Source organism: Papilio xuthus, unplaced genomic scaffold, assembly GCF_000836235.2.
Source record: "Papilio xuthus unplaced genomic scaffold, Pxut_1.1 DF825783.1, whole genome shotgun sequence".
Lineage (NCBI taxonomy): Eukaryota > Metazoa > Arthropoda > Insecta > Lepidoptera > Papilionidae > Papilio > Papilio xuthus.
Window position 1 is genome coordinate 2,023,712 of NW_013532866.1, and position 26,112 is coordinate 2,049,823.

The 26,112-nt window shown below is 35.2% G+C and overlaps 1 protein-coding gene across 2 annotated transcripts; it reads right to left on the reverse strand.

The window, feature by feature from the left end:
• Positions 1–5,467: 5,467 nt before the first annotated feature.
• Positions 5,468–9,067, reverse strand: LOC106125786 (uncharacterized). Of its 2 annotated transcripts, XM_013323137.1 has the most exons (7): positions 8,868–9,067; positions 8,574–8,639; positions 8,179–8,304; positions 7,431–7,499; positions 6,617–6,668; positions 5,625–5,701; positions 5,468–5,546 (listed from the first exon to the last, which is right to left on the reverse strand). In XM_013323137.1, exons 1-6 carry the CDS (start codon positions 8,933–8,935, stop codon positions 5,684–5,686), a joined length of 399 nt encoding a protein of 132 aa, XP_013178591.1. In that variant the 5' UTR covers positions 8,936–9,067; the 3' UTR covers positions 5,468–5,546; positions 5,625–5,683. The 2 variants fall into 2 exon arrangements, with proteins under 2 accessions (XP_013178591.1, XP_013178592.1); XM_013323138.1 differs by lacking the exon at positions 6,617–6,668 and having other exon boundaries at positions 8,868–9,066.
• Positions 9,068–26,112: the final 17,045 nt, after the last annotated feature.

Here is a 26,112-nt window from a genome sequence, read left to right on the forward strand (position 1 = left end):
AAAACTCGAGAACGGATGAATGGATTTATCTTATCTTGAAATGTTCGAGGAGGACTAGGGAAGGTTTAAAAGGTGAGAAAAATTTAAATAATTGCTGGGAAAACCCTAAAAAGCTCTTTTCTTTTTCCATATTAACGATTGAATGATGTAGAACATCAACCTGAACACATAGGTTAATAATTATGTTTTTTTAATTACGCACGGACGGAGTCGCGGCCGACAACTAGTATGAGATATATGCCAATTATTTTTTTACGATCTAATTTTTTGTCAAATCTGTTTCATCAAGATAACAAGCATTTCAAATATGGATGAAAGCTTTTTGAAAGTCAAATTTGATAACTAAACCAGTTGTTTTGCGTTACTAAGTATACAGTAAATGGCCCCCTTAGTGGTTAAAGACGTGAGTACGTTGCACTAAAACGAAATGTAATATCACTCAAAGAGGTTCGCAAATATAAAATTGCATATAGATGAGAGACAATTTCACAAAGATAGTTTTGTCGGCGGCCGCGTCTTCGTAATAAACCCCTTTGGCGACGCGCGGCAGTAATATTTCCTGCCTTACTGAGAAATGTTTTTGACATACTGACGTTTATGATACCGTCGGCTATCGTAAGGCAGGAGTTTATGCTTTTTAGTACTACTGCAATATCACAGTTACTTTTAATTATTATGCACTAAGCGAATGTACTGTGTGTTTTATTTTAATACATTTAGTTTGTTATTTACCCTATATTTAAACTAGCTGTCGCCCACAGCTTTGTCCTTGCGGAATAAAGAAACATTTTCATAATGTTAAGAAGGAAATTCGACACTGTGCCGGTGTACTGGCACAACATTGGCCTTAATAAATGTCGACGTTTCTTTGACACTAGACTTGGTAACGAAAGCACGTCATTCGCGTCAAATGATTCTAACTAATAATGTCTATAAATACTAGCTGTCGCCTGCGACTCCGTCCGCGCGGGATTAAAAATAGATGTTAGCCGATTCTCAGACCTACTCAATATGCTCACAAAATTTCATGAGAATCGGTCAAGCCGTTTCGGAGGAGTATGGGAACGATAATTGTGAGACGAGAATTTTATATAAGAAGTAGCCTATGATTTCTTCTAGTTTATGTTCTACATCTGTGCCAAATTTCATAAGGATCCGTTCAGCCGTTCTGGAGAGACAAGAACAAACATCCAAACAATCGCATTTATAATTTTAGTAAGATTTTATCTTTAGTAACAAAACAAGTGATTATATATTTTTTAATTAAAAACACTTGATGATTTTGTCTGTTTTTATTCGACATAAAGTTTATAATTTCATAATTTTCTTAACTTGTTTTAACTTTTGATATAATTGTGGGAAATATAAATAAGAAAATTGATACGGTTTGTTTTTGAATAAGCAATTTAAAGTTGTTCATTGGTTGAGTTTACTTATTTGCTGTTAATAAACAGCCAAATGTTTTGTCGAGCAAACTTAAATTACTTTTCAGGAAAGAACAACGAATCATTGTTTTGGTAATTTCAAAGCCACAGAATTACACGTTCGGAAATTCAAAAGCAAAAGGTTGTATGGAGAAAGATGTTTACATAAACAAGAAAGTTAAGATTGAATGTGAATGGACAAAGGTAGGATTGTGTGAAAGAGGATATGCGTAAGAAAGGGGGTGATTTCACATATGACAGCTGATAGAGATGTATGGAGGAGTTCACAATGTGCTGACCCTCCGTATTGAAAAGGGAAGGATGATGATGACATCAAATACACTTTCGGACAAAAGTTTGGGACCATTTTTTAAGACAAATGTAAGTTTATTAGGAAAAGTAATAAGAAACCTGTACCCGATTTTACTGATGTTATCACACCTAAAATGCTAAAACTCATCATCAGCTCACTATAAGTATCCACTGAGGGGCTCGGAGCCTACCCTAAGTTGAAGTTGACTAATTAAGTTTTTTTTTAAATACATTCCACTCGGACGGAGTCGCGGGTGACAGTTAGTCTTTTATAATTAACACATACCTTGGGTTAAATTCTTACTGTTCAAACATCTGTTATAGTATTTTGTTTTGTGTTTTCTAAAACAGATTTAGAGATGTCAATAAGTTTTGCTACAAGTGTGTAGGACACCCACTACGTACAAAACAAGTTATTTAAAAAATATTTAGCTTTGAACTTTTAAAGTTCACCACGAAATATACTGATACTTGTACACTAAAATATATTTTGTTTGTTAAACTGAAATTAAATAGAACCGTAGTTGAAACACGAGAATCGACTCGGCACCTTTTGTTGGACGAACAATGGAGAATGTCAACGAAATGAACACACAAAGGAAAACTAGTAAACAAAGTAAATTTAGAGACAAAAGCGCGAAATCGCTCGTCCCCGATTGAACTATCACTGCGATGGTTAAAATTTTAACAACGTTTTGATAACTAATAGAAAGAGCGTCGGTGGCTAAAGGCTTAAGCACTTGACTTGTAATCTGCAGGTCCTGGGTTGGACTCCCGTCATGTACCAATGTGTTTTTCGATTTCCGATTTACATATGTAAATTTAACCGACGTTCTTACGGTGAAGGAACACATCGTGATGCTGCACATATCTGAGAAGAAACTCCATGATGTGTGTGAAGTCAACCTGCACTGGGCCAGCGTGGTTGATTATGACCTAATCATCCCTAACTTAGGTTAGGCTCCGTGCCCCTCGGTGGGGACGTATAGTGAGCTGATTATGAATAGAAAAATAGAAAAGAGAAAAGTGATGTGGATTGAAGCGTCAATAACCTAATGGTTAAAGGGTACGGATATCCGATCGCGAGGTCGGGGTTTCGACACCCGCTATTCGACTATTGTCGTAAACTATGCTCTAGCAGAAGCATCGAGCTTCATTGGAATGATACAATAAATATGAGTAAATTTACAAAAAAAATCTCAAATATTAAAAAAATGTTGGTCACAATATTGTCGAAGCAGTTGTGAATCCTAAACAGTAACAGTGTTAGGTTAGGACGAAATAGTACGGCCGCCCAGGGCGCAGGGCCTAAGAGGGCGCCGCGGTCGCCAGAGTCGGTGATAAAGGTGACCCAAAGATATCTTCCAGACTATGTTCTACATCAGTGCCAAATTTTATCAAGATCTGTTTAGCGGTTCCGCAGATACCTTCAAACAAACCATCCATCAATCTAAATATTCGCATTTATAATATTAGCAAGATTTTATTACGAGGTCTTGAACTCGATCCGAAAATTATCATAAGCGATAGCTCTCTAAACAATACATTTTTTTAAATTCCTGATTGTAATACTTACTAAAATTCAATCACTTGATACCAATGCACCATAAACTTTATTTTTTTAATAACCAAATGCGAGAATTTATTGGTAATCTATATATAAAAGAAAGTCGTGTTAGTTACACTATTTATAACTCAAGAACGGCTTTACCGATATGGCTGAAAATTGGTGAGGAGGTAGCTTAGAGCCAGTAGACGGACATAGGATATTATTTATTCATTTTTTGTCGAATTAATGCTTTGAAGGGCTGCTTTTTATTTAACTTATCTATATATAAAGTTTTTATATATCATCGCGGACGGAGTCGCGGTCGACAGCTTGTAACAAATATATTTTTATGGTACAAAATACTCTAACAAATATTCGATTCACAAGACAATTTGTCGCTTTAATCTTGAAACAAAAAGATAAGAAGTTGCTCTATATCGCCGTCTCACTGATACTGACGAGGGTCACATTGTAACGTCGAAGCAGAAAAGAATCGGACCGATTTATTTAATAAAGACCAATATTAATAAGGGTTAGAATTGATTTGGACATCCCTCTTGCAATCGTGCGACAGACTTATCTAACATTGCGGTTTTTTTTGTCTGAATTGCCACTTGTCTTAAGGAGGCATTTACAGTTTCACCGGGCTTGAGATGGTCGAGCGCAGATGGCACTAAGCCTAAAACCTCGTATAAGAGTAACTAAGCTCGAGGACTCAGGTATCTCGGGCACAGTGAGGCGTCGCGGTGGTAAGTTAACACGATCCCGTGGCGTCCCACATTATGGCTATGAGGGAACAGAGGGGTTTAGTGGGTATGCTCCCATTCGGAGAGAGAATCCCACATAACTACCATGGCTTCCCCGAGGCACGGAGTATGCCTGAAGCATTCCCCTCTGAAACAAAAAAAAGGTAGCTCGGGCCGTTACTTCGTTGTTATTACCGGATTGGGACATTGCGGTGGACAGTCTATCAACAGTAGCAGTTCTTGCATTTTCTCTAACTATGGATTTCTAAACTTTTATAAAAACGTCTAAACACTCAGGTATATTCGTCCGGTGGCGGCACCTGACGAATATAAGTTTATTATAATGTCTCACGAAAGTTTGAACAATTTAATACGGGTTTCTATTATTAGAACAGTTACATAAAAACAAATTGCCTTCTGTCAGATTTTCTGAAGATACAAGGGTAAAGTATGTTTGAATACAAGTGAAATTTTGCCTTAAGTAAAACATATAAAAAAAACCTATGTATTTTTAATAAATCTTCAGATTTTTCTTACATATGAATCATTTTTATTAGACTTTCTATCGTGTCGTAGAAGAAACCCTTGTCGCAATCTGTTAGCTACCAATATATTTCGCCTTTTATCTTTTTCTCAGTCTGTAAATTGCTTAAAGGACAGACTGCTCATATGTTTTACTACAGGCTTGTGGTTATTCGTTTTATCAGAATACTTTATATAATTAGAGAATTCACTATTATTCCATAGTTGCGTAAACTCGAAATTATCAAATAGTCAATATTATATTATACTTACTATAGACCTCAGGACGGTTTTACGGTTTTAACGTGACGTAATCTATAATTATCATCATCTTTATCATCATTACATCATCATTGATGATCATATCACCATCACAATCACACCATCATTATAACATATGATTGTGAATTTGCATTACCGAAATATATGTACATAGTATATTATCCCTTTCTTTTTCTTCGATAAAGAAAGAGATAATAATAAGCCTGTTTATAGATTGTTTTCCAAACCTATAAGACTTAGGGTTCTTCAAGAAGCGAGCATACCATTTCCTTAAAGGCCGGCAACGCATCTACAGTTCCTCTGGTGTTGCAGATATCCATGAGTGTCGTCGATCACCCTTCTCTTATAAAAAAAAGATTTACCAGCAGTTTAAATTCATTGTTAAAAATAGTAGAACGCTTTGATTCGTACCTTCATTTGTTTTTCGTCAAAAGTATAGAATGACTGTGTGAAAGAGGTTATGCGTAAGAATGGGGTAGACTCGGATATGACTGATAGAGATGTATGGAGGAGTAGTACATACTGTGCCGACCCTCGATAGGGATAAGGGCAGGTTGGTGATGATTTGTTTTTCGTCATCTCATTTCATTTTAACATTTAAAAGAATTTAGAGGAGAGGAAAATAAAAACAATGAAATTGTAGGTGTATATTTATTATCATTCGAGTTAAACTGGTCAACATTACATCTTCAACACAGGAATAAGAGAACACTGAAAATGCGAAAAAAACGATACTAAAGATGCCTTAAAGTGAACATTTTCAAATAAAACAATACAATCGTACCATACCTTACTAATTCTTGTCTTTTTACCAAGCAGGAAATTTCTTATGTGTTATAAATTCAACTTTATTTTGTATACAAGGCCTAGAAAGAGAAATTATATATTTATATTATTATCTTTATAATTCGTTATTTTACAACATAATGTCAAATTAACAGAAAAGTCTAGACTGAATTTCTAGTTATACAGGATGTCCCAAAAGGTTACGTACATAGGAAGGGGGATGATAGGGGTGGTCACAAGGGTCACCAGAAAAATAAAAATAAGATTCCCCTCTGGGTATTGAAAAAAATAAAGGGCAATTTTTAAAGACCTAAAAATTTTACTCCTTCTGGGGCAATTTTGTAACCAATGACCTACAAATATTGCTACATTAAAAAAAAGCTATTATGTTATCGTCAATAACCTTTTATCAATATGAAATAAAAAAAAAACAATACAACTAACAAAGATTTTAAAGAAAATTAAAATTGCCCCAGAAGGTGTAAAATTTTTAAGTTTTTAAAAAATGCCTTTAATTTTTTTAATACCCAGAGGGGAATTTTTATTTTATTTTTCTGGTTACCCTTGTGACCACCCCTATCATCCCCCTTCCTATGTACGTAACCTTTTGGGACACCCTATATATATTGCAAAACAATTTTCAAAACAAGACTACATCAAACAGAAATCTGCATATCTAGAAACTATTAAAATGTACTAGAACAACTTTAAGTTAAGCTTGACTTCAAATCAAAACTACAATACGATACTGTTTCCATGATAATTTATCTATCGACGGAATCATGCACCATAAAAACCTGCCTTAAAAAATTCTACTGTCTCTAAAACACATTTTCCATTAACCTGTTAACCCCACGCGATCTTTTTGTACAACAGTCGTGGCTTCAACAGCCAACATAACACTTTCGATTCTAATACAAATGGCTATCGCACAGAGATAGTAGCTTAATGGAAAAAGGCACTATAATTCTCAAAATAATTATAAGATAACGTACAGCTGATGAAATAAGTTGAATGATCCTATAGGGCATCCCAACGCTGTGGCACCTGAAGTGAAAGTACATGAAACTTGTAGATAGGAAATATGATACAAAAAAAAACAAAAGAAGAGAGCATAAGATTGTTATTGTTAGCTATATCATAGTTTAGACAAAACAAGTTTTATAAAACTACTCTGAAATTCCGGGGAAGAGTACCAATGATACTTCATTCTTCTAAATTGGTCCAGCTGTTTAGTGCCGGTCATCGGTATGACACTACATCATCATCAGCTCACTATACGTCCCTACCGAGGGGCTCGAAGCCTACCCAAAGTTAAGGGTGATTGGCCATAGTCAACCACGCTGGCCAAGTGCAGGTTGGTTACCACTACATACATGGGGCTATGTAACAACATTACCATCCTGTTTAAGCAAAGTAACTATATCAGTAGAATTTTTAAGGTCAAAAATCTCGTCATTTACCATTAATTTCCATCTATAATTTTCATGTACTTTCCTTACAGTTGTATATTTGATGCCTGGATGAAATTTGGGCTAAAGTTTAACTTTCCTCATAAACCATCAAAGTTTTTTTGGTTAAATGTATACTGTACTTTGTTAGACCAAAAAGCATTCCCTCATTCCCGTTGTAACATTCTGAGGTTAAATAAGTTGTGATCGATTGACCGCGGCTATGAGAATTTGTTTCGTCCAGGCATCTTGTCGTGTGTTTTGCAACCTGTTATGATTGTTCTATTCTTAACTACATAGCTTTACATAGAAGAAAATTGAAGCAGTAAATACTATGAAATATTCAATTTCTTCTTACTTTATATTGCGACCACGTTTTTCGGGAGTTAATTCCTTTCTTCGTCGGAAGTTGGTAAATGCCTTTTTTCTGGAAAAGGATAATAGTATTAAGTTAAAACAGGACATTAGGCGAAGTCGTTTGCAATAAATTAATTATAAAAACCAAGAAACCAGACCAGAAAATGTGTTACAATCCTGTGGGGACAATAATTTTTAGACAAATGTGATACAATTTCTTATAAAATGATTATTCATATTAGGTTCTACAGGTTTCCAAAATTAATTGTAGAACAGGGGTTTAGACAAAGTGCATTCAAAGCAATAACGAACTTCAAAAATGTATGGAACTGACGCGCGACAATCACAAGATTTATCCAAAGTTATTGTCAGTTCTACACATTTTTAAAGTTCGCTATGGAATCGCTTTGAAGAGGCTGCATTTTGTCTAACACTGTTGAATTCAATAGCAGTGGTAGAGCCCGCTTTAACATCTTGCGTGCGTCCCGGAGGCCTAATTTAGTCCTCTTTCCCTTCCCACCCTTTTTCTTATCAGGAAAGGATGGGAAGTGGAAGTGGACTTTCCGGATGAGAGGATGCATGGGAAGGGAAAATATTTTCTTTCTGCGCATCATCTCCTCCGTCGATTAAAGGTAGGCAATATGCAATTACGTATGTCTATGGGCAACGGTCACTTCGCTATTTCAGCGATTTTAGGTGACCGCTCGTTTGCCACCTTATAATATAAAAACATTTTTTTGACAACTTACTTTTTTGGATAATGCATAATGACCCCTTTTGGTGTTATCTTTTGTTTGCACGGCCTCATGTTACCACAAACACATCCTTTCATTAGCTTACGAGATGTAGCTGAAAACGTTTGCACCGGAGATATCCTGGAAAGTAACATTTATTAAGCTCAACTATTTAAACAAATTTCTGGCCTATAAGAAAAATCGTGGCCAGAAATTTAGTTTTAGAAGACAGAATTTTTGGGAACCTTGGAATTTTCATCATTAGATTTTTCAGATATTTTTGAAATGATTTGACATTGTATTCGATCGTTATGTTGTCCTCTAGAGCCTCTTTAAATTGGTATTTTCAAACTTGTGATTCACCTTTAAGACCATTTTTATTAGTAAAATATTATCGTTTCTGTACTTACTTTCTTTTCCAAAACGGATTCCATTTTGGTTTATCAGCATTTAGTATATAGCGTAAATTAGATAAACTGTAAAAAGACATTGATTTAGAGTTTCTAAACTTCAAATATTCTCCTTTAAAAATGTATTTTCCTTTGAAATGCAATTTTAGAAGTAGTAAGTAGAATTAACAATACTTGTTTTTTGTAAAACTGGTGACAACTTAACTATTAAAACATCTCAGTTTTATCCTCAAGTAATTATTTTTTTTACATTGATAAGAGACTAAAGAAGTGAATTATGAATTTAAATCGTACCTTGAATTGCTAGTAGACTCGTCAATTTTTCGTTTCAGACAAGCTGCCTTGCTATGCAAGATACCCATTTGTTTTCACAAAGGCGTATCATACATTGGCCTCGCATTTATATTTTCACCTAATTCTGATACTAAAATATTACACCTTTTAATTAGTATCAAACATTATTATTTCGTTTGTAATTTTTACGATGAATGCATACTTGATAGATTTTTTTGACGTTACCTTACTGTCAGTCTTCTTGATTAAGACTTATGTCAATGATTTAGTTTTAATTGCATCAAGTAGTTTGTTCATGACATCTTTGGTTTCTGATATTTGCTATTGAGAATGGACTTGTTAAGCTCGAGATTTCTCTCTGCCAAATAAAAAAACAATTGTTTCATGTTGGTGTGGTCATTGTATATCATCAGCTCTAATTTGTCCACTGCTGTACGTATGCCTCCCCCATCGATTGACACATTGCTCGGTGCTGTGCCGTCCGCATCCAGTGCACTCCCGCAACCTTCAAGTCATCGGCCCACCAGGTTATCAATATACGTTTCAATAATTTGTTCCCACACTTCCAATGGTGATTCTTTGCTTAATCCATTTACATATAGTCAAAGGTTTCTGACAAAGTTTTGTTTAATCACTTGATAGTACTGAAAGTGGTTAATAATCTTTATTTATTTAGATTTGGAGATCGTATTTAGAAATATTCAATAGAACTAGGTAATGAATTAAATTGTAAAGATTTATTCTAAACAAAATCGGAATATAGATTTGTTTCTTACTGTATTTTATCAAAAATACTATAGTTTTTCATATGATAATGTAAAAAAGGTCGCCAAACAAGTATTTTATATAAAAGGAAGCTCATTTGTTCTAAACAAGCATGTTTATAGTTTCGATTCGCTCTGAACATCAGAGTGGGTCGTCCTAAATAAATAGGCGTTCCTTTTGAAACATGCAAAAAGTTTCTACAAAGCCCACATCGAGGAAAAATCGTCTAACCATTAATAATTCAATTGATCACTTTGCCAACAATCAAAGAATTAAAACAATCGAAAAATTGGCTTCCTATTTAGAATCGAAATTCAACTGTTTGTATAAATTGAACAGCAGCACGGCAGTCGAATTTGTTTATTCTATAACTAACAGTCGCCAGCGTCTTCCTCCTCGCATAGTTTAAAAAAAAACTTAAAAAGTAGCATATGTGTTCTTCCAGACTATAATCTATATGTGTGCCAAATTATATCAAAATCCGTTGAGCCGTTCCGGTGATAACTTCAAACAAACATCCATCCATTTATCCATCTATCCGTTTAAACATTCGCATTTATAATATTAGTCGACAGATAGTAGTAAGATTCAATATTATTTCATTGAACACTATGCCCAATTTTATTATATTCTTTGTTAACACTTCCCACGAGATTCTTTTTTCTTTTCGCTTAACTCTTAGTTAATCTAAAAGGCAAAGGTTCTTAGTGACCTGTATCCCACGAAATTTTGGCGACTCCAAGTGCTTGCTCGTTTGTTACTCTGGCGTCTGTCTGTCTGTATAGCGTCGGATCAAATAATATTAGGCGATTCGTTGCTCGTTCGCCCCCCTTATCCTATAAAAAAACATTAATTTTTTATTAGTTTTATAAAGGAGAACATATTTATTTCCTTTTCTGTAATTTTAAATCATGTGTAATCATGTAAGTATTCAAATTTGTGTCTCTTCATTTTGTTTCAATGAACAAAATCTATAAGATTTATGTTATAAAGATGGCCTTTCATGTCATTGACAGTTTAACGTTGAAATAGAATATCGTACACTTTCCATAGTTGAACGCTCGCTTTGGTGGCGATGTGACGTCACCTACGAGTATGATTGATATGCCACCGAAATGCCACCTTTTAGGTGTGGTCCAAGTAACATACTGTAGTCTTTGACTTAAGCTTGTATACTGTTACATCGAGAGCCTTAAGCTCACTAAGTTAGGGACTGGGTCTTAGTCTTACAGGCTGATCAAGAGATGGTAGACGACAACGTTGAACTAGGTCAAATTAATTGACATCTTTGAGTATAAGATGATCCATTCATGATGGGGGAATGTGTGGCGCATACCTGGTGCCTCGGGGAAAGACACTCCGGTTATGTCAGACTCTCTCCACATCCCTAAAGGGACATGGAGCCTACCCACTAAACCCCCTCTGGTTCCCTCGACTCTCTGTTTACCGGTGTGTGGTCACATGTGACTGATGATCCATTCTAGGACGTTCGTATTACCTTCGCATCTTCATAAATTTATATGGGATTTTTGGTGTACTTTACGAACAGATCTGAACGTTCGTTCGTGTACCTTTCGAAACTGTTCGTGCACAAATTTTTTATGTAAAAGTCAATAACATGGCAACATTTATATTGCTTGGGTTAATGAACTATATACTTATGGGTAATTAGTTTGATCTACGTCTTCTCGTCTTCCTTCTATTCAATATTTGTTAAGAACAGCGTTTGAACCATATTGTCTTGAGTTGGTGGCTATTCCAATAATTGTATTCTTGTTATTTTTAATAGTTTAAGGAGTTTATGCGAAACAATGTTATCTATTCTTAAGAGTGGTAGAACCCGCTTTAAGATCTTCGCACGAATTGGCCAGGTTCGCCCGGTGAAATACCACCACCACACAGAAAACAGGCGTGAAGTGGAAGCCATTCCGCGTTTCGTCTGATGAGTGTGCGTCCCGGAGGCCTAATTTAGTCCTCTTTCCCTTCCCACCCTTTTCTTATATGGAAGGGATGGGAAGTGGAAGTGGACTTTCCGGATGAGAGGATGCATGGAGAGGGGAAACATTTTCTTTCTGTGCACCCTCTCCTCCGTCGATAAAAGGTAGGCAACACATATGCAATTGCGTATGTCTATGGGCAACGGTCACTTCGCTATTTCAACGATTTCAGGTGGCCGCACGTTCGTTTGCCGCCTTCAGATATAAAAAAAAATTACTTAAGATATTTTCTTCTTCTTAATATTAGCAGATTTTTGCGAATTCACTAGTATTTCTTGTATCATTCCAAGTAAGCTCTAGGCTTGTGATAGGATATGGTTTGCGACAATAGTCTTATGGCCGGATTCGAACTCTCGACCACGTGATCGAAAATCCGTACTCTTAACCATTGTTGTTAATTAAAAAGGCGTCTTGACAGGCAGTCAGACTGATAACAAAGTGATCCTATAAGAGTTTCGTTTTTTCCTTTCGAGCTACATAACCCTAAAATTGTAAGTCCTCGTGATCTACTAAATTTGGAGTATAAAGATTTTCTTAATTAATTTAATAGACATTGATGTAATAATTTATAATTTATATCCCTCAATAATCTAGACAACAAAGACGGTATTTTCTAATATGCCTTGGTAATATTACCCAGTCAATCCATCACTATGTCCTTGGAAATTACCTCGTGTTCCAAGTGACAGGTATTAGCGAGTTGAATTAATATTGTTCACTAAAATAAGACTTCTATTTGATAATAAATTGGTACATTCATTTTCTTTCATATATTTATTCTTTAACTAGCTGTCGCCTGAGACTCCGTCCGTATTTAAAGGAAATTTAATTAGTACTCTAAGTGTTCTTGATTATGTGATCCACGTCTACATAGATGCGAATGTTTGGATGGATGGCTGGATCGATTTTTTTAAGCTATGATAAAACGGCTGTATGTATCTCGCTGAAATTTGGAATAGATTTAGAACATAGTCAGGAAGGCTATATTAATTAGGTTTTTTAATACCATGCGAACGGAGTTGCGGGCGACATGTAGTAATAAAACGTTTGCAAATGCAAGGTAATTTCTTGTTTAATCTTTTTACTCTGGAAATGTTTTTACAGTATTTTTTTACGAATGACATGTGCAATTAATGCCCATTGCAGTGTTTACAAGCCGAGTAAAAAGCTCTCAGAGTGACTTAATGTTTATTTATCGAATTTCTGTCCGCGTATTGTGTTAATTATAAGATTTTAATGTTTTGTTCCGACCGAAAATGTTCGTTTAAAATTCTCGAGTTGAAAATACTCGTAGTAATTCTGATGTGAAAGTTTGTAGTTATTATTTTATGGTCCATCATTTAAATGTAGATGACAAAAATAATTGTCATCTCCTTCCTAATTTAAAAAGAAATAGAGATATGAACGTTTTAAGTCATACGACACCTAAAAATCTATGGAATACTAGCTGTCGTCCGCGACACCGTCCGCGCGAGATTAAAAATAGATGTTGACCGATCCTCAGACCTACTCAATATGCTCAAAAAATTTCATGAGAATCGGTCAAGCCGTTTCGGAGGAGTATGCGAACGAAAATTGTGACACGAGAATTTTATATATGAGATATACAGTTTATTGCCCAGCATCCAGTTGCATGTCAGGTTGTCGATCGACATACCCCTCCCCTAGGCTAGGTTCAAATAACACTAGGCAAAAGCACATGAGTTCTAAACTGGCATTCAGCCAGATGCTGGCTAATGTAAAAATCGGAATAATAGATTCAGATGTTCGTGCACCGGACAAGTGCTCGGTCGACGAGTAATTGCGATCATTTGCTACCACTCAACTCTGTACTAAGATTTTTTGCAAACAAGCAAGATAGATAATGTTAAATTGTTAAGAAAGCATTAGCAAACATTAACGAAATGTCTTGATTCATGATCAAGACATTTCGTTAATGTTACTAATATTATAAATGCGAATGTTTAGATGGATGTTTGTTTGAAGGTATCTCCAGAACGGCAACATGGATCTTAATTAAATTTGGTATAGATGTTGAACATAATCTGGAAGAACACATAGGCTATTTATTAAGTTTTTTCTTAATTTCTCACGGACGGAGTTGCGATCGACATCTACTTATTGGATTTCGCGCAGATGGAAAAGTTTTTGAAGAATTACTTTCCAAAACCTACCCTAAGTTAAGGGTGATTAGGTCGCAGACAAACACGCTGACCAATTGCGGGTTGGTTGACTTCACACATATCTTTTGAATTTCTTCTCAGATATGTGCAGGTTGCATCACGATGTTTTCCTTCACCGTAAGAACGTCGGATAAATGTACATATGTAAATCGGAAATCGAAAAACTCATTGGTACATGGCGGGATTCGAACCCAGGACTTGCAGATTGCAAGCCTTGACCCCTGAGCCACCGACGTTATTAAAAGTAATATGGAAATAATATACGAAATGCCATATCTCAATAACTAATATGTCCAGCGCATGAAGATAGGAATCCATTACTTCGCTTTTTACCGGAGCCATGCATTTGGCGAGGAGCCAATTTTAAAGTCGTATTTTCAAAAGTTAGTACCATTAGAACTTAGTATTACTACTATATATCACCGTTTCTAAAATAAAAGGAAACTTTACAGTTGTTGAAAATATTTATCATAATAATTGATAAAGTTTTAATACTGATTTACACTTACACTAATCGAGGTTTCTCAAGCCCGGTGAAGCTGTATAACCCTTCAAGGCAGTGACCACTCAGTCACCAAAAAAACATACTCTAGAAGTCGACTCCATCAGCACGAGGTCAAAAAATATACAGGGTGTCCCAAAAGGTTACGTACATAGGAAGGGGGATGCTAGGGGTGGTCACAAGGGTCACCAGAAAAATAAAATAAAAATTCCCCTCTGGGTATTAAAAAAAATAAATGGCATTTTTTAAAACTTAAAAATTTTACAACTTCTGGGGCAATTTTAATTTTCTTTAAAATCTTTGTTAGTTGTATTGTTTTTTTTTTATTTCATATTGATAAAGGGTTATTGACGATAACATAATAGCTTTTTAAAAAATATAGCAATGTTTGAAGGTTACAAAATTGCCCCAGAAGGTGTAAAATTTTTAAGTTTTAAAAAAATGCCCTTTTTTTTAATACCCAGAGGGGAATTTTTATTTTATTTTTCTGGTGACCCTTGTGACCACCCCTATCATCCCCCTTCCTATTTACGTAACCTTTTGGGACATCCTGTATAGCCGATTCACAGACCTACTAAATATGGATATAAAATCTCATAAAAATCGGTCAAACCATTTGGCAGGAGTATAGTAACTAACATTGTGACACGAGAATTTTATATATAAGACTAAATCTATACTTCTTACTAATACAAATGCGAATGTTTGGAAAGATGTTTGTTGGAAGGTATATTCAGAACTGCATATATCTCGCTGAGGATGTAGAACAGTCTGGAAGAACACATAGGCTACTAATTTTTATATTAAATACGAATTGGTTGGTAATTTAAACCGTCATTCTCAACATAAAGCTTAAAGCAGTGAAGCCAAAATAAAACCATAGCTCGGCAATAAAATTTAGTTTCACAAAATATTAATAGAAAAAAATAATAACAAATATCGGTTTTCAAAAACTATTCTTTCTATTTTATTATCATTAATTTTGATATTAGATAAACTTCTATGTTGGAAAACGTTTCAACTAAATAAATGTAAACACACAATCCGCATGTTTGTTCTGTTCAAAGCATCAAAGATCAACAATAGAATACGCTTTGACAAACTATATACGGGAAATAATAATACTGTTATAGTACAGTTACATATAATTCTTTATAGTATAAGGTGAGAGCGTCGGTGACTCAGGGGTCAAGCACTTGACTTGCAATCTGCAGGTCCTGAGCTCGAATCCCGCCATGTACCAATGTATTTTTCGATTTATATATGTACATTTATCCGACGTTCTTACGTTGACGGAAAACATCGTGATGCCTGCACATATCTGAGAAGAAATTCAAAGATATGTGTGAAGGCCACCAACCCGCACTTTGTCAGCGTGGTTGACCTTATCACCCTTAACATAGGGTAGGCTCCAAGCCTCTTGATGGGGACGTATAGTGAGCTGATGATGATGATCAACAAGCAAACTTCCACCTAGATTCGCCAAAATATTATAAATGCGAATATTTGAATGGATGGATGTTTGAAAGTATCTCCAGAACGGCTAAACAGAACCTGATGAAATTTGCCAAACATATAGAACGTAGTCTGGAAGAACACATACGCTACCAATGATGGTTTTTTTTTTAATTTCCACTAGGACGGAGTCGTGGGCGACTTCTAGTAGTCTATACTGCTGGCGATAGGCATGCGTATTCACAGATGCTTCTACCTTTCCCCTTCATATTTTCTTATTTCCCCTTCCTATCCGTTGCTATGTTCTACATCTATGCCAAATTTCTGCGAGATACCCTTTAACAAACATTTATCCATTCATACAAACATTCGCATTTATGGTATTAGTAAGATAATAGAACAGAGTAAATGAGCAAACGGTGTCCAAAGAATTCTATCATATTTCTTCTTCTTCTACTTTTAATAAGTTATACAGAACTTTTAAAGGACAGAGGAGAGTACGTACGGAAAAAAGACATTTCCCCATCCCCGTAAAATTTGTTGTATATTCATTAAAGCGTTTTTTTTTCAAAACAAACTCTAGCAAATCACTTCAATTACTTTTAAATTGGGAATATGTCCAGCGCAAGCATCAAAATCTATTACACCGCCTTTATATTAGCTGCAACTTGGCTTTTTGCCAGTAGTTAAGCATAATAGAACCTTATAATACTGTAGTACATCAAGAGAGAGATCAAGAGAGTGCTACGACACAGCTACGACTATCAGGATTCGTAGCACCTGTGTAGCAATATTTGCATTGTTCATTTGTTCTATTTGACAACCTTACTTTTTGTCACAGGATTAAGAAGTTTTCTTAGTCGTAAGAAGTAATTAAATTGATTTTTTATAATGTCTTATAGTATGCTGTTGATATTGGGTTTATTAGAATTATTAATAATTAATATTTGTTTTTTTATAACAATAACTAGCTGTCGCCCACGACTCGGTAGACGACGACGGAATTTAAAAAATCTTCACCAGTTACCTAGGTGTTCTTCCAGACTACGTTCTACTTCTACGTCCAATTTCATTATGATCCTTTCACTCGTTCCGGAGATATCTTCTAACAAACATCCATCCATCGATCCATACATAAATAGGCAACTTACAAAGTTGGTTGAAAAATTTTCCCCACTATCCAACTCAAAGTATTTTGTTAATTACATCCCAAACATTGTACCAGTATACCTCAATCTTTTTAATAACAAAAGATTTACTCGTTAATTGTGTTACATCTTTTTTGCAATGTTTTGAAAGCCGTTTAGGTTTTAATTGGGAACGTGATTACAGTGCCGCTGTAGAGATTAAATTCTCCCGACGATTTACAAAATATTAAAGAAAATCTCTTGGCTACGTAGCTTACAGTATAAACCACAAATTATAACCGGACAAAGATTAACCGGAAGGAAATTAAGAAAATGGCGAAGAAAAATTACTTTATAATTCTTTATTTATTAACAAAACTAGCTTTCGCCCGCGAGGTATTAAAAAAATAAGTAGCCTATGTGTTCTTCAGACAATTTTCTATATGGCAGTAAAATTTCAGCGAGATCCATACAGTCGTTCCGGAGATATCTTCAAAGAAACATCCATCCATTAAACATACGCATTTATAATATTAGTAAGATTTGTTCTTGTGTAATAATTAATGTCGATTATAATTCAATATTGTTTGCCATTTTCTTGTTAGTTATTTGTATAAAAAGCTGCGTTACTGAAAGTAACTTAACTTTCATGAGGCCTGTAACAATCCTGTCACGAAGTAACGAGATATAATAAAACGGTATTATAATAAAAGTAAATTGAATTTGTAATTCTACCATGAATAATTGAAAGGATTAAAATGTTACAATTTCGTCTCTCTAACCGTCGGTTTCTAAGATCAAAATATCCTTTTAAAACATATCGTCATCCCTTTCATTATCTTTTTTTTTATATCATTAGGTGGCAAACGAGCGAGCGGTCACCTGAAATCGCTGAATAGCGAAGTGACCGTTGCCCATAGACATACGCAATCGCATATGCGTTGCCTACCTTTAATCGACGAAGAAGAGGATGCACAGATAGAAAATATTTCCCCTTCCATGCATCCTCTCATCCGGAAAGTCCACTTCCACTTCCCATCCATTCCTTATGAGAAAAAGGGTGGGAAGAGAAAGAGGACTAAATTAGGCCTCCGGGACGCACACTCATCAGACTGTACTTGGAATTGCTTCCACTTCACGCGTGTCTTCTGTGTGGTCGTGGTATTTCACCGGGCGAGCCGGGACGATACGTGCGAAGATGTTAAAGCGGGCTCTACCACTGTTAACAAAATCTTTGACAAAACAGAGATAACAGTGTGTTTTAAAGAAGGATTTTGGCCTCAGAAATTCACGGTGTATGTTTAGAAAGAATGTTTATTTCTTCCATAATATAATTCCGAAATAGAAGTGAAATTGTGTTCTGACCGTGCTTAAATAATAGTTCGTTAACTAAGAAAACTTAATATTGCAGACTGCACTGAATTGACTTAACTCAAGCTAAGCTATGACTTAACTAATTGATTTAACCTCGTCAAGAGACATGCAAGTTAACATTTACTTGTATTTATTAGAAACTAGCTGTCGACCGGGACTGCGTCCGCGTTGAATAAAAAATAAACTTAAAAAGTAGCCTATGTGTTTTTCCAAATTATGTTATATAAGTGTGTCGAATTTCATCGTGATACGTTCAGCCATTTTGGAGGTACCTTTAAGCGAACATCCATTCATCCATCTAAACGCATTCGGTTTTATACTAGCATACGGCATAAGACTAGCTGTCGCCCACTCCTCCGTCCTCAGGGAATTAAAAATAATATTAATTACTAGCCTATGTGTCTTTTTAGACTATATTCTACACTTATGCCAAATTTCAGCGAAATTCATACAGCCGTTCTGGAGATACCTTCAAACATCTATCCATCCATACATTCACATTTATACTGTTAGTAAAATTATCTTTATTTCGTCTTAGTTTGTGTATTAAAGTACAGTTAGAACTATTGTTTCTAAAATTGAAATGTGTCTTCTACTTGAAAATTCCATTTCCCCGCGTCTTTGTCTGCGACCCTCTCATTTGCTATCTCCGCGCCTGAGCGAAATACGTCAATAAACATAAGGCCGGTGGTATACAATGAAAGCGAACCAGAAGCTAAGCGAGATACTATGTCTGGGAGTGTAAAATGGATTTTAAGGCGATGGATCAAGTTTTTTTGGTTGATAATTAGAAGAATTTGGTTAGCAATTTCATAAGGTTTTTTTACTTCGGATATTAGTTTTAATTGTGATAAAGCATGGAACAACATCTGTTGCACGAATTGGCCGACTTGCCCCCTACTCATTGCAATACCACGACCACACAGAAGATAGGTGTGAAGTTGATGCAATTCCGCGTACAGTCTGATGAATGTGCGTTTCAAAAACCTTATTTTAATCCTTTTTCTCAGCCTAGGGATGAATGGATGGATAGAAGGAGAAAAAATATGACGAGGAACTAAGGGAAGTTAGGGGAAAAAGCCTCTTACTATGCGGCTCCTCTTCTGTTGATTCTAGGCATCTGCAAATGCGCATATCAATGGGCAACTGACACTGGCATTTTGGGAAATTCCGCTGGCCATTTGCTTATCTGTAGTATTATATTAAAAAAATAACTGAACGAAGATAAAAAGCGGCTGTGTACTACAGTCACATTATTACATACTGCGCTCACCAAATACCTGGGTATGTATAAATGATGCGTGAATCTTACTAATATTATAAATGCGAATGTTTAGATGAATGGATGTTTATTTGAAGGTACACACACCGGCTTTATGGATCTAGGTGAAAATTAAATTTATTCGTAATTCCGCGCAAACGTACATACGTTTAACTTAAATTCCACTGAAATTATTTTATATTTCCAGAAGAAATTATTTAAATAAATAAATATTTAACACTTATTAAAATAAACGTTAAATTTAAATCCACAGAGAATGATGAACAAATCAAAAATATTAGCTAGACTTTTTTGAATATTAAATTATCGCAATGTAATAGTTAGTTACTTTAACCTTCTAGTTGCTATATGTATATAGTCAAACATATAAAATATATGGAACTACACCACTGCATACGCCTACAAAATGTCGGAGCACGACCTCAACTTTATAGCCACTTCAGCTAAATTAGAGGCTTCAGAAGTCTAGTAAACGAGTTGCGTCCATACTTGCTCTTTGGCCGACTCGGTGATGTTTGAATTTAATTTATTTTAAACGTAATACTGCATATTTCATGATATAAATATATCATTAATAAGTGACTACGAACATTTAAAATAATAAATCAAATATAGCGATAATTTAGAAAATTCCTAAGATGTTTGTGTACAGTGCTATACAAACTTTATGGTGGCTCGCAAAACGAGATGCTGTCCAGAAAACAAATTTAGAAATTAATGTTACTTAAAAGATGATAGAGGTTGCATAATCCCACCTATTCGAGGAAAAAAAATTTACATCTCTTACGGGTGCACTCAAAGTAACTCTTTCAACCGATTCCTTGCAAATTACTTGTGGCTTATGAATTCTATAGCGCTTGACACGTTAGGCGTGTCATAGAAATTCTTAGCCATGGCGCAAAGTTTTCAAAAATGAGCACCGCAACGAATTGGTTAAGCTTGGGTTGAAACTTTCGTAAGCTTTCCTTCGCACTTGCAGGCAACCACGAGCTTTCATAAACTTTGAATAGTATAATACCTTAATGCAACGCCGCGTATATACGACGTTCGCTAGTACCTCACTCGTGGTCGCCGTGACTTACTATTTAAAAGTTATCGTGACCTATTAACAGGTCTTACTAAGCACAACATCACGTTACCACATTGGCTCAACTTTTAATAAACTGCCGCGACTACTTAGGTCAGGATTAAAACTTTAATGAGCTTAATATATTAGCTTTTAAAACGTTGTGACTACAAACATGTATATATATTGAATGTTGTTTTAATTTACTGCGTCGAATATCTTACTAATATCATTATATTATTTTTTTTTTTTTGTTAACGCGGGGAATGCGTTTATGCACTTCGACGTCCGTGCTGCGGGGGCAGCAGGGACGGTTTCGTGTGGGACTCCCGGCCTGGGAATAAGACCGGACTACCCACTAAACCCCGCGGTGTTCTCCTACCGGACCATGGCATCTACGTTAGGTTATCCACGGCCCGGCTAGGGGGGAGCCTCTTGATAGGGGCTCGACTCGTGTAGGGAGGGGTCATATCTTAAACCCTTACCCTATGATGAAACCCTCCTCAGGACACGAGAGGAGGGCCATCCGCCACAATCGGCGCGACGGGTCCCCCGACTAATATTATAAGATAGGTTTAAACTTACATATGTATCTATGTTAGTTCAGCACAAACAAATCCTTTTTCTTTGAAATATTAGTACACGATTTTTTTTGTAATAAAATACACCAAAAAAGATTTCTATTGAATAACATGAAACAATAATAAGACAATATAAACAATAACATACTTTTTAATATTATGAAAGATATTAGAAATTAAGCTAATATTTGCGCAGTCAATTTCCTCTCAAACAGTTCATTGTTTATGAAGTATTCATTTGTTCATCATATTTAAAAAAAAATATGCAAAACATATTATATTATAATAAAATAGAACACCACCGGCTGCGGAGTCTCATGACTTAAACAACCAGTGGTAAGGGCTGCAGAGACAGGAACCTTCTCACTATGCACGCGGTTTCTAGGATAACTGCTTTTTGTATCGGGACCTTAAGCCAACTGTGTAGCGAGAGCTTCTTAAGATGTTGGTCGAAGCTCTTCGCTATCAGTCCATTCACCGATACAACTATCGGAATAATGGTAGTCGATTTCATACGCCAAATGGCGGTAACCTTGTAAACCAAATCTAGGTATTTTAGTTCATTTATCATTATGTACCCGTTTTATCTTCTTTTTGAAGATTTAAAATTTTACTGGATTTATATGTATTAAGAGCGTCCGTGACTCAGGGGTCAAGCAGTTGACTTGCAATCTGCAGGTCCTGGGTTCGAATCCCGCCATGTACCAATGTGTTTTTCGATTTCCAATTAACATACGTACATTTATCCGACGACAATTTTTAGTAATATTATATAATTTTTAAGTAAGCATAAACAATAACTAGTGACCGTAAGTTAGTTTTAGTTTTCGCGAGATTTAAATTTGACTTTTAGCTTTATATTACACTTCCTCTTTTACTATTAACTTACGAAACCAAAAAGGCACTTAGGTACGTACAAAGTCGACCCTTTTATGCTCAACTCAAGGGAAATATTTCACAAGTAAATTCCACACCCTTTGAATTTTGCATGACATGTTTATGGAACGCCATCGTAATACTTATTTTTTCTAAAAAGTTTATATTATATATTTATTTTCTAAGAATGATTTCACTGAAATAAATCTATTTTATAGAATATAAGAGGCTTATTTATACACACTTCATGCCTGCCTTCTGTGTGGTCGTGGTATTTCACCGGGCGAGCCGGGCCGATTCGTGCGAAGATGTTAAAGCGGGCTCTACTAATGTTCAAATATAGATTGACGTTTTTTTTTACAATTAAATTGAATTGTTTTATTCGCGTCTAAATGCTGTTTACATGCAAATTGTTTCCAATGCAAAAGTATTATATATGCATGGAATGACATGCAACGATAGCGACAGGACGACGGACAACAACCCAAACAAATAAATTTATGTGCATACGTTACTCTCTTTGTACAGAAGAGCGCTAAAATGCTGCTTTTAATAATATTTAAATGTCCATCTCAGACTCGTTTAATTTTCACTAAGGGCGGCGTTTTTTATATTATATGGTGGCGATTACGTGGAAATAGCTTAACAACCGTTGCCCATAGACATCCACAATTGTAGATTATTGACCTTTAATCGACGGAGTAAGGGACGCACACACAAAAGATATATCTGCCTCCTATGCGTCCCTTCCTTCGTTAGATCCACTTCCCCTCCCTAGTCATACATACTTGTCTTGTAAGAATAGGGTGGGAAAAGAAATAAATATTTGTAAATTTAGTTTAAGAATTCTGTTAGAGACTGCAAAATTCTTAATGTGTCGTTTTGTGAAAAAATAGACGAGTTAAGTTTTACTTCTATAACTTTGAATCTGTTTCTTAAGTAGTTTACGATACCTTTGGGGTAGATTTCTACGCTTATTCAAATAATTTAAGTTATAAAACGATATGAATAAATTAACGTTCTACATTTCGTGTGCGGCATTTTACAGCTCACAGAATACGCATCAGTGTAATTACATTACGTGGTAACGGAACTATTGTTTTTCATTCCTTTTATGAAAGTAAAAGAAAATTGTTTTATTATTACTTCTTACTAATATTATAAATGCGAATATTTAGATGGATGGATGTTTGTTTAAAGTTATCTCCGGAACTGCTCAACATACTACTAATTAACACGTTAGCTGCCATGTCGGACTATATGTCCGACAAGCCATACTTCCATTCAACACCTGGCTGTGGCTTGTCGGACGCTTTTTAACTGAAGTGTTGTATACACCGTGACCCGCAAGGCCCCATTAAGCTTATAAACATCGGGTCATTTTTTTTCGTTTTTCGAAAAATCATTCTGGCAGCTAACATGTTACGTTTTTATTCTGCGCGGATGGAGTCACGGATGACTATATGTTCTATATCTATGCCAAGTCAGCGAGATCTTTGAATCCATTCTGGAGATACCTTTCAGCACACAACAATCCATTTAAACATTGGCATTTATGATGTTAGTAAGATTTTAAATCAATGTTAGATTATCCAGTAACAGAGTGGTCCAAAGAGGTGAGTGAAACCGTATCCAGTCAGCATTGCAACATTTTTTTTAAATATTTCCTTTTTCGTATTAAATGTTATGTTTTATCTTATATCTTTAAATGAACAATATATATATATATATATAGATTTAAATAAAATTTAGTGTATAGGGGGTTTCGGGGGCGATAAATCGTTCTAGCTAAGAATCATTTTTAGAAAATGTCATTTTATTCGTGTTTTATCGATAATCAACTTAAACATAAACTTAACATTTTCTATCGGTAAGATAGAAAAATATTATTCATATTTCATCATTTTATTAGTAATTCGTACTTAAATATAATTTCCAAAAAAACACAATTTAAAAAAGAAAATATCCAGATTTTATCTTTATAACAATTTTGTGATATTTTTGATATTGTGTTGTAACATTGTAAGAATTTAATGTTTTTTTTTTTAAATTTTATATCCATGTTTTAATAGTTCAAACTCAGAGTACAATGTTTCACAGTATTCTATGGACAGTACATCCAGATACGTTTATTTACGTCGCCACAACAAAGGCAGTGCTGCAAAGGGTAACACAAAGACGTATTCATTATGGACGTCTAGTCCATCGTATATTTTGTTAACAACAAAGACTATCATAGTGCTTGCAATTGAATAATTCAAAAATAAACAATAAATTCATAGTCTAGATCTATTTTTTTTTATCTTGCTAATATTATAATTATAAATTTGAACGATTAGATGGATGTTTGTTTGAGGGTTACATGAATTTCGCTGAAATTTGCCATAGAAGAATACGTAGGCTACTTATTAAGTTTTTTTTTATTCCTGACGAAATCGGGGGAGACAGCTAGTACATAAAAGTCGTAGTAGTATGTAAATAAATTCATAGTTTTTTATCAACGCGAGTAATTTTTTTTTGAGAAATCTATACTATTATTATAAAGCGGAAGAGTTTGTTTAAACGCGTTAATCTCAGGAACTTATGGTCCGATTTGAAAAATTATTTTTTTGTTTGATAGTCCATTTATAGAGGAAGGCTTTAGGCTATATAACATTACGCTACGATCAATAGTTTTTTTTTTAATTACTCGCGGACGAAGGCGCGGCGTCAGCTAGTAATATTTTTTTTACTTTAACACACAAAAAATTACCCAAAATACACTATGTGTATTATTATTTTTTCCATGTATAGATAGAAATATTTAACCTAGCAATCTACTTAAAATTCGTATCCCGTAATAAAAATAAACATCATAGCTTTAATTTCCTCTTAGCTGGTAAACAACGTATGTACGCTGTTTGTACGCGAGATGAAAGATAATTTTCAAAATTAAACATTTTCACGTTTTCTCAAACAATCATTTAATATAGGAAGCTTTATTTAACCATTTTATTAACTTACAAAACAAGCAACGAAGCGAAGAATTAATGAAATATATAAAAACATCCGAAATTAATAACTGATTTATAGGCATCTTTTAAATATTATACTATTTTAATTTTATATAGAACGTCGGTGGCTCAGTGGTCAAGCACTTGACTTGCAATCTGCAGGTCCTGGGTTCGAATCCCGCCATGTACCAATATGTTTTTCCATTTCTGATTTACATATGTACATTTATCCGACATTCTTACGGTGAAGGAAAACATCGTGTTGCTGCACATATCTGAGAAGAAATTTAAAGATATATGTGAAGTCAACCAACCCGCAATTGGCCAGCGTGGTTGACTATGGCCTAATCACCCTTAACTTAGGGTAGGCTCGAGCCCCTCGGTGGAGACGTATAGTGGTCTAATGATGAAGATAACGTGTAGATAGATAAACACGGCTAAACACTCACGTATATTCGTCCCGTGGCGGCATCGACTATTTTCGAGCCCATCGGGGGCCCTTCATCAGGATGAGTGGTACTGGTATTATTTCGCGGACGCGGCCCGTCGCTCACGCTTTAGTATGTCTCACGAAAGTTTGAATAATTTAAGTGTAGATAATTTGAAGAATAGAAAACACATATTAGAATCTGTCTGGGATAGGAATAGTAATAAATGGGTATTAAAAATACCTTAAAATCGAATCAATTAACTATGTCCGTTGTAATCGCATCGGCCGTACTTATAAATCACACGGTATCCTTATTTATGGGCGAACCCATTCGGTTATGGCACACATCCAAAAACTCCAAAATAGAAAACGATGTAATCATGAATCTCTTATCTACTAGCAATATTTTTATTTTATCATCCAATATATTTTTTATCCGACGTTCTTACGGTGAAGGAAAACATCGTGATGCAACCTGCACATATGTTAGAAGTAATTCGAAGATATGTGTGAAGTCAACCAACCCGCACTTGGCCAGCTTGGTTGTCTATGGCTTAAACACCCTTTACTTAGGGTAGGCTCCGAGACCCTCGGTGGGGACGTATAGTGAGCTG

Coding starts and splice junctions, on each gene's coding strand:
- LOC106125786 (XM_013323137.1), bottom strand. CDS start 8,935: ATGGGTATCTTGCATAGCAAGGCAGCTTGTCTGAAACGAAAAATTGAC. Junction 8,305..8,573: donor AATCCGTTTTGGAAAAGAAA/GTAAGTACAGAA, acceptor GTTACTTTCCAG/GATATCTCCGGTGCAAACGT. Junction 7,500..8,178: donor ATTATGCATTATCCAAAAAA/GTAAGTTGTCAA, acceptor ATCCTTTTCCAG/AAAAAAGGCATTTACCAACT.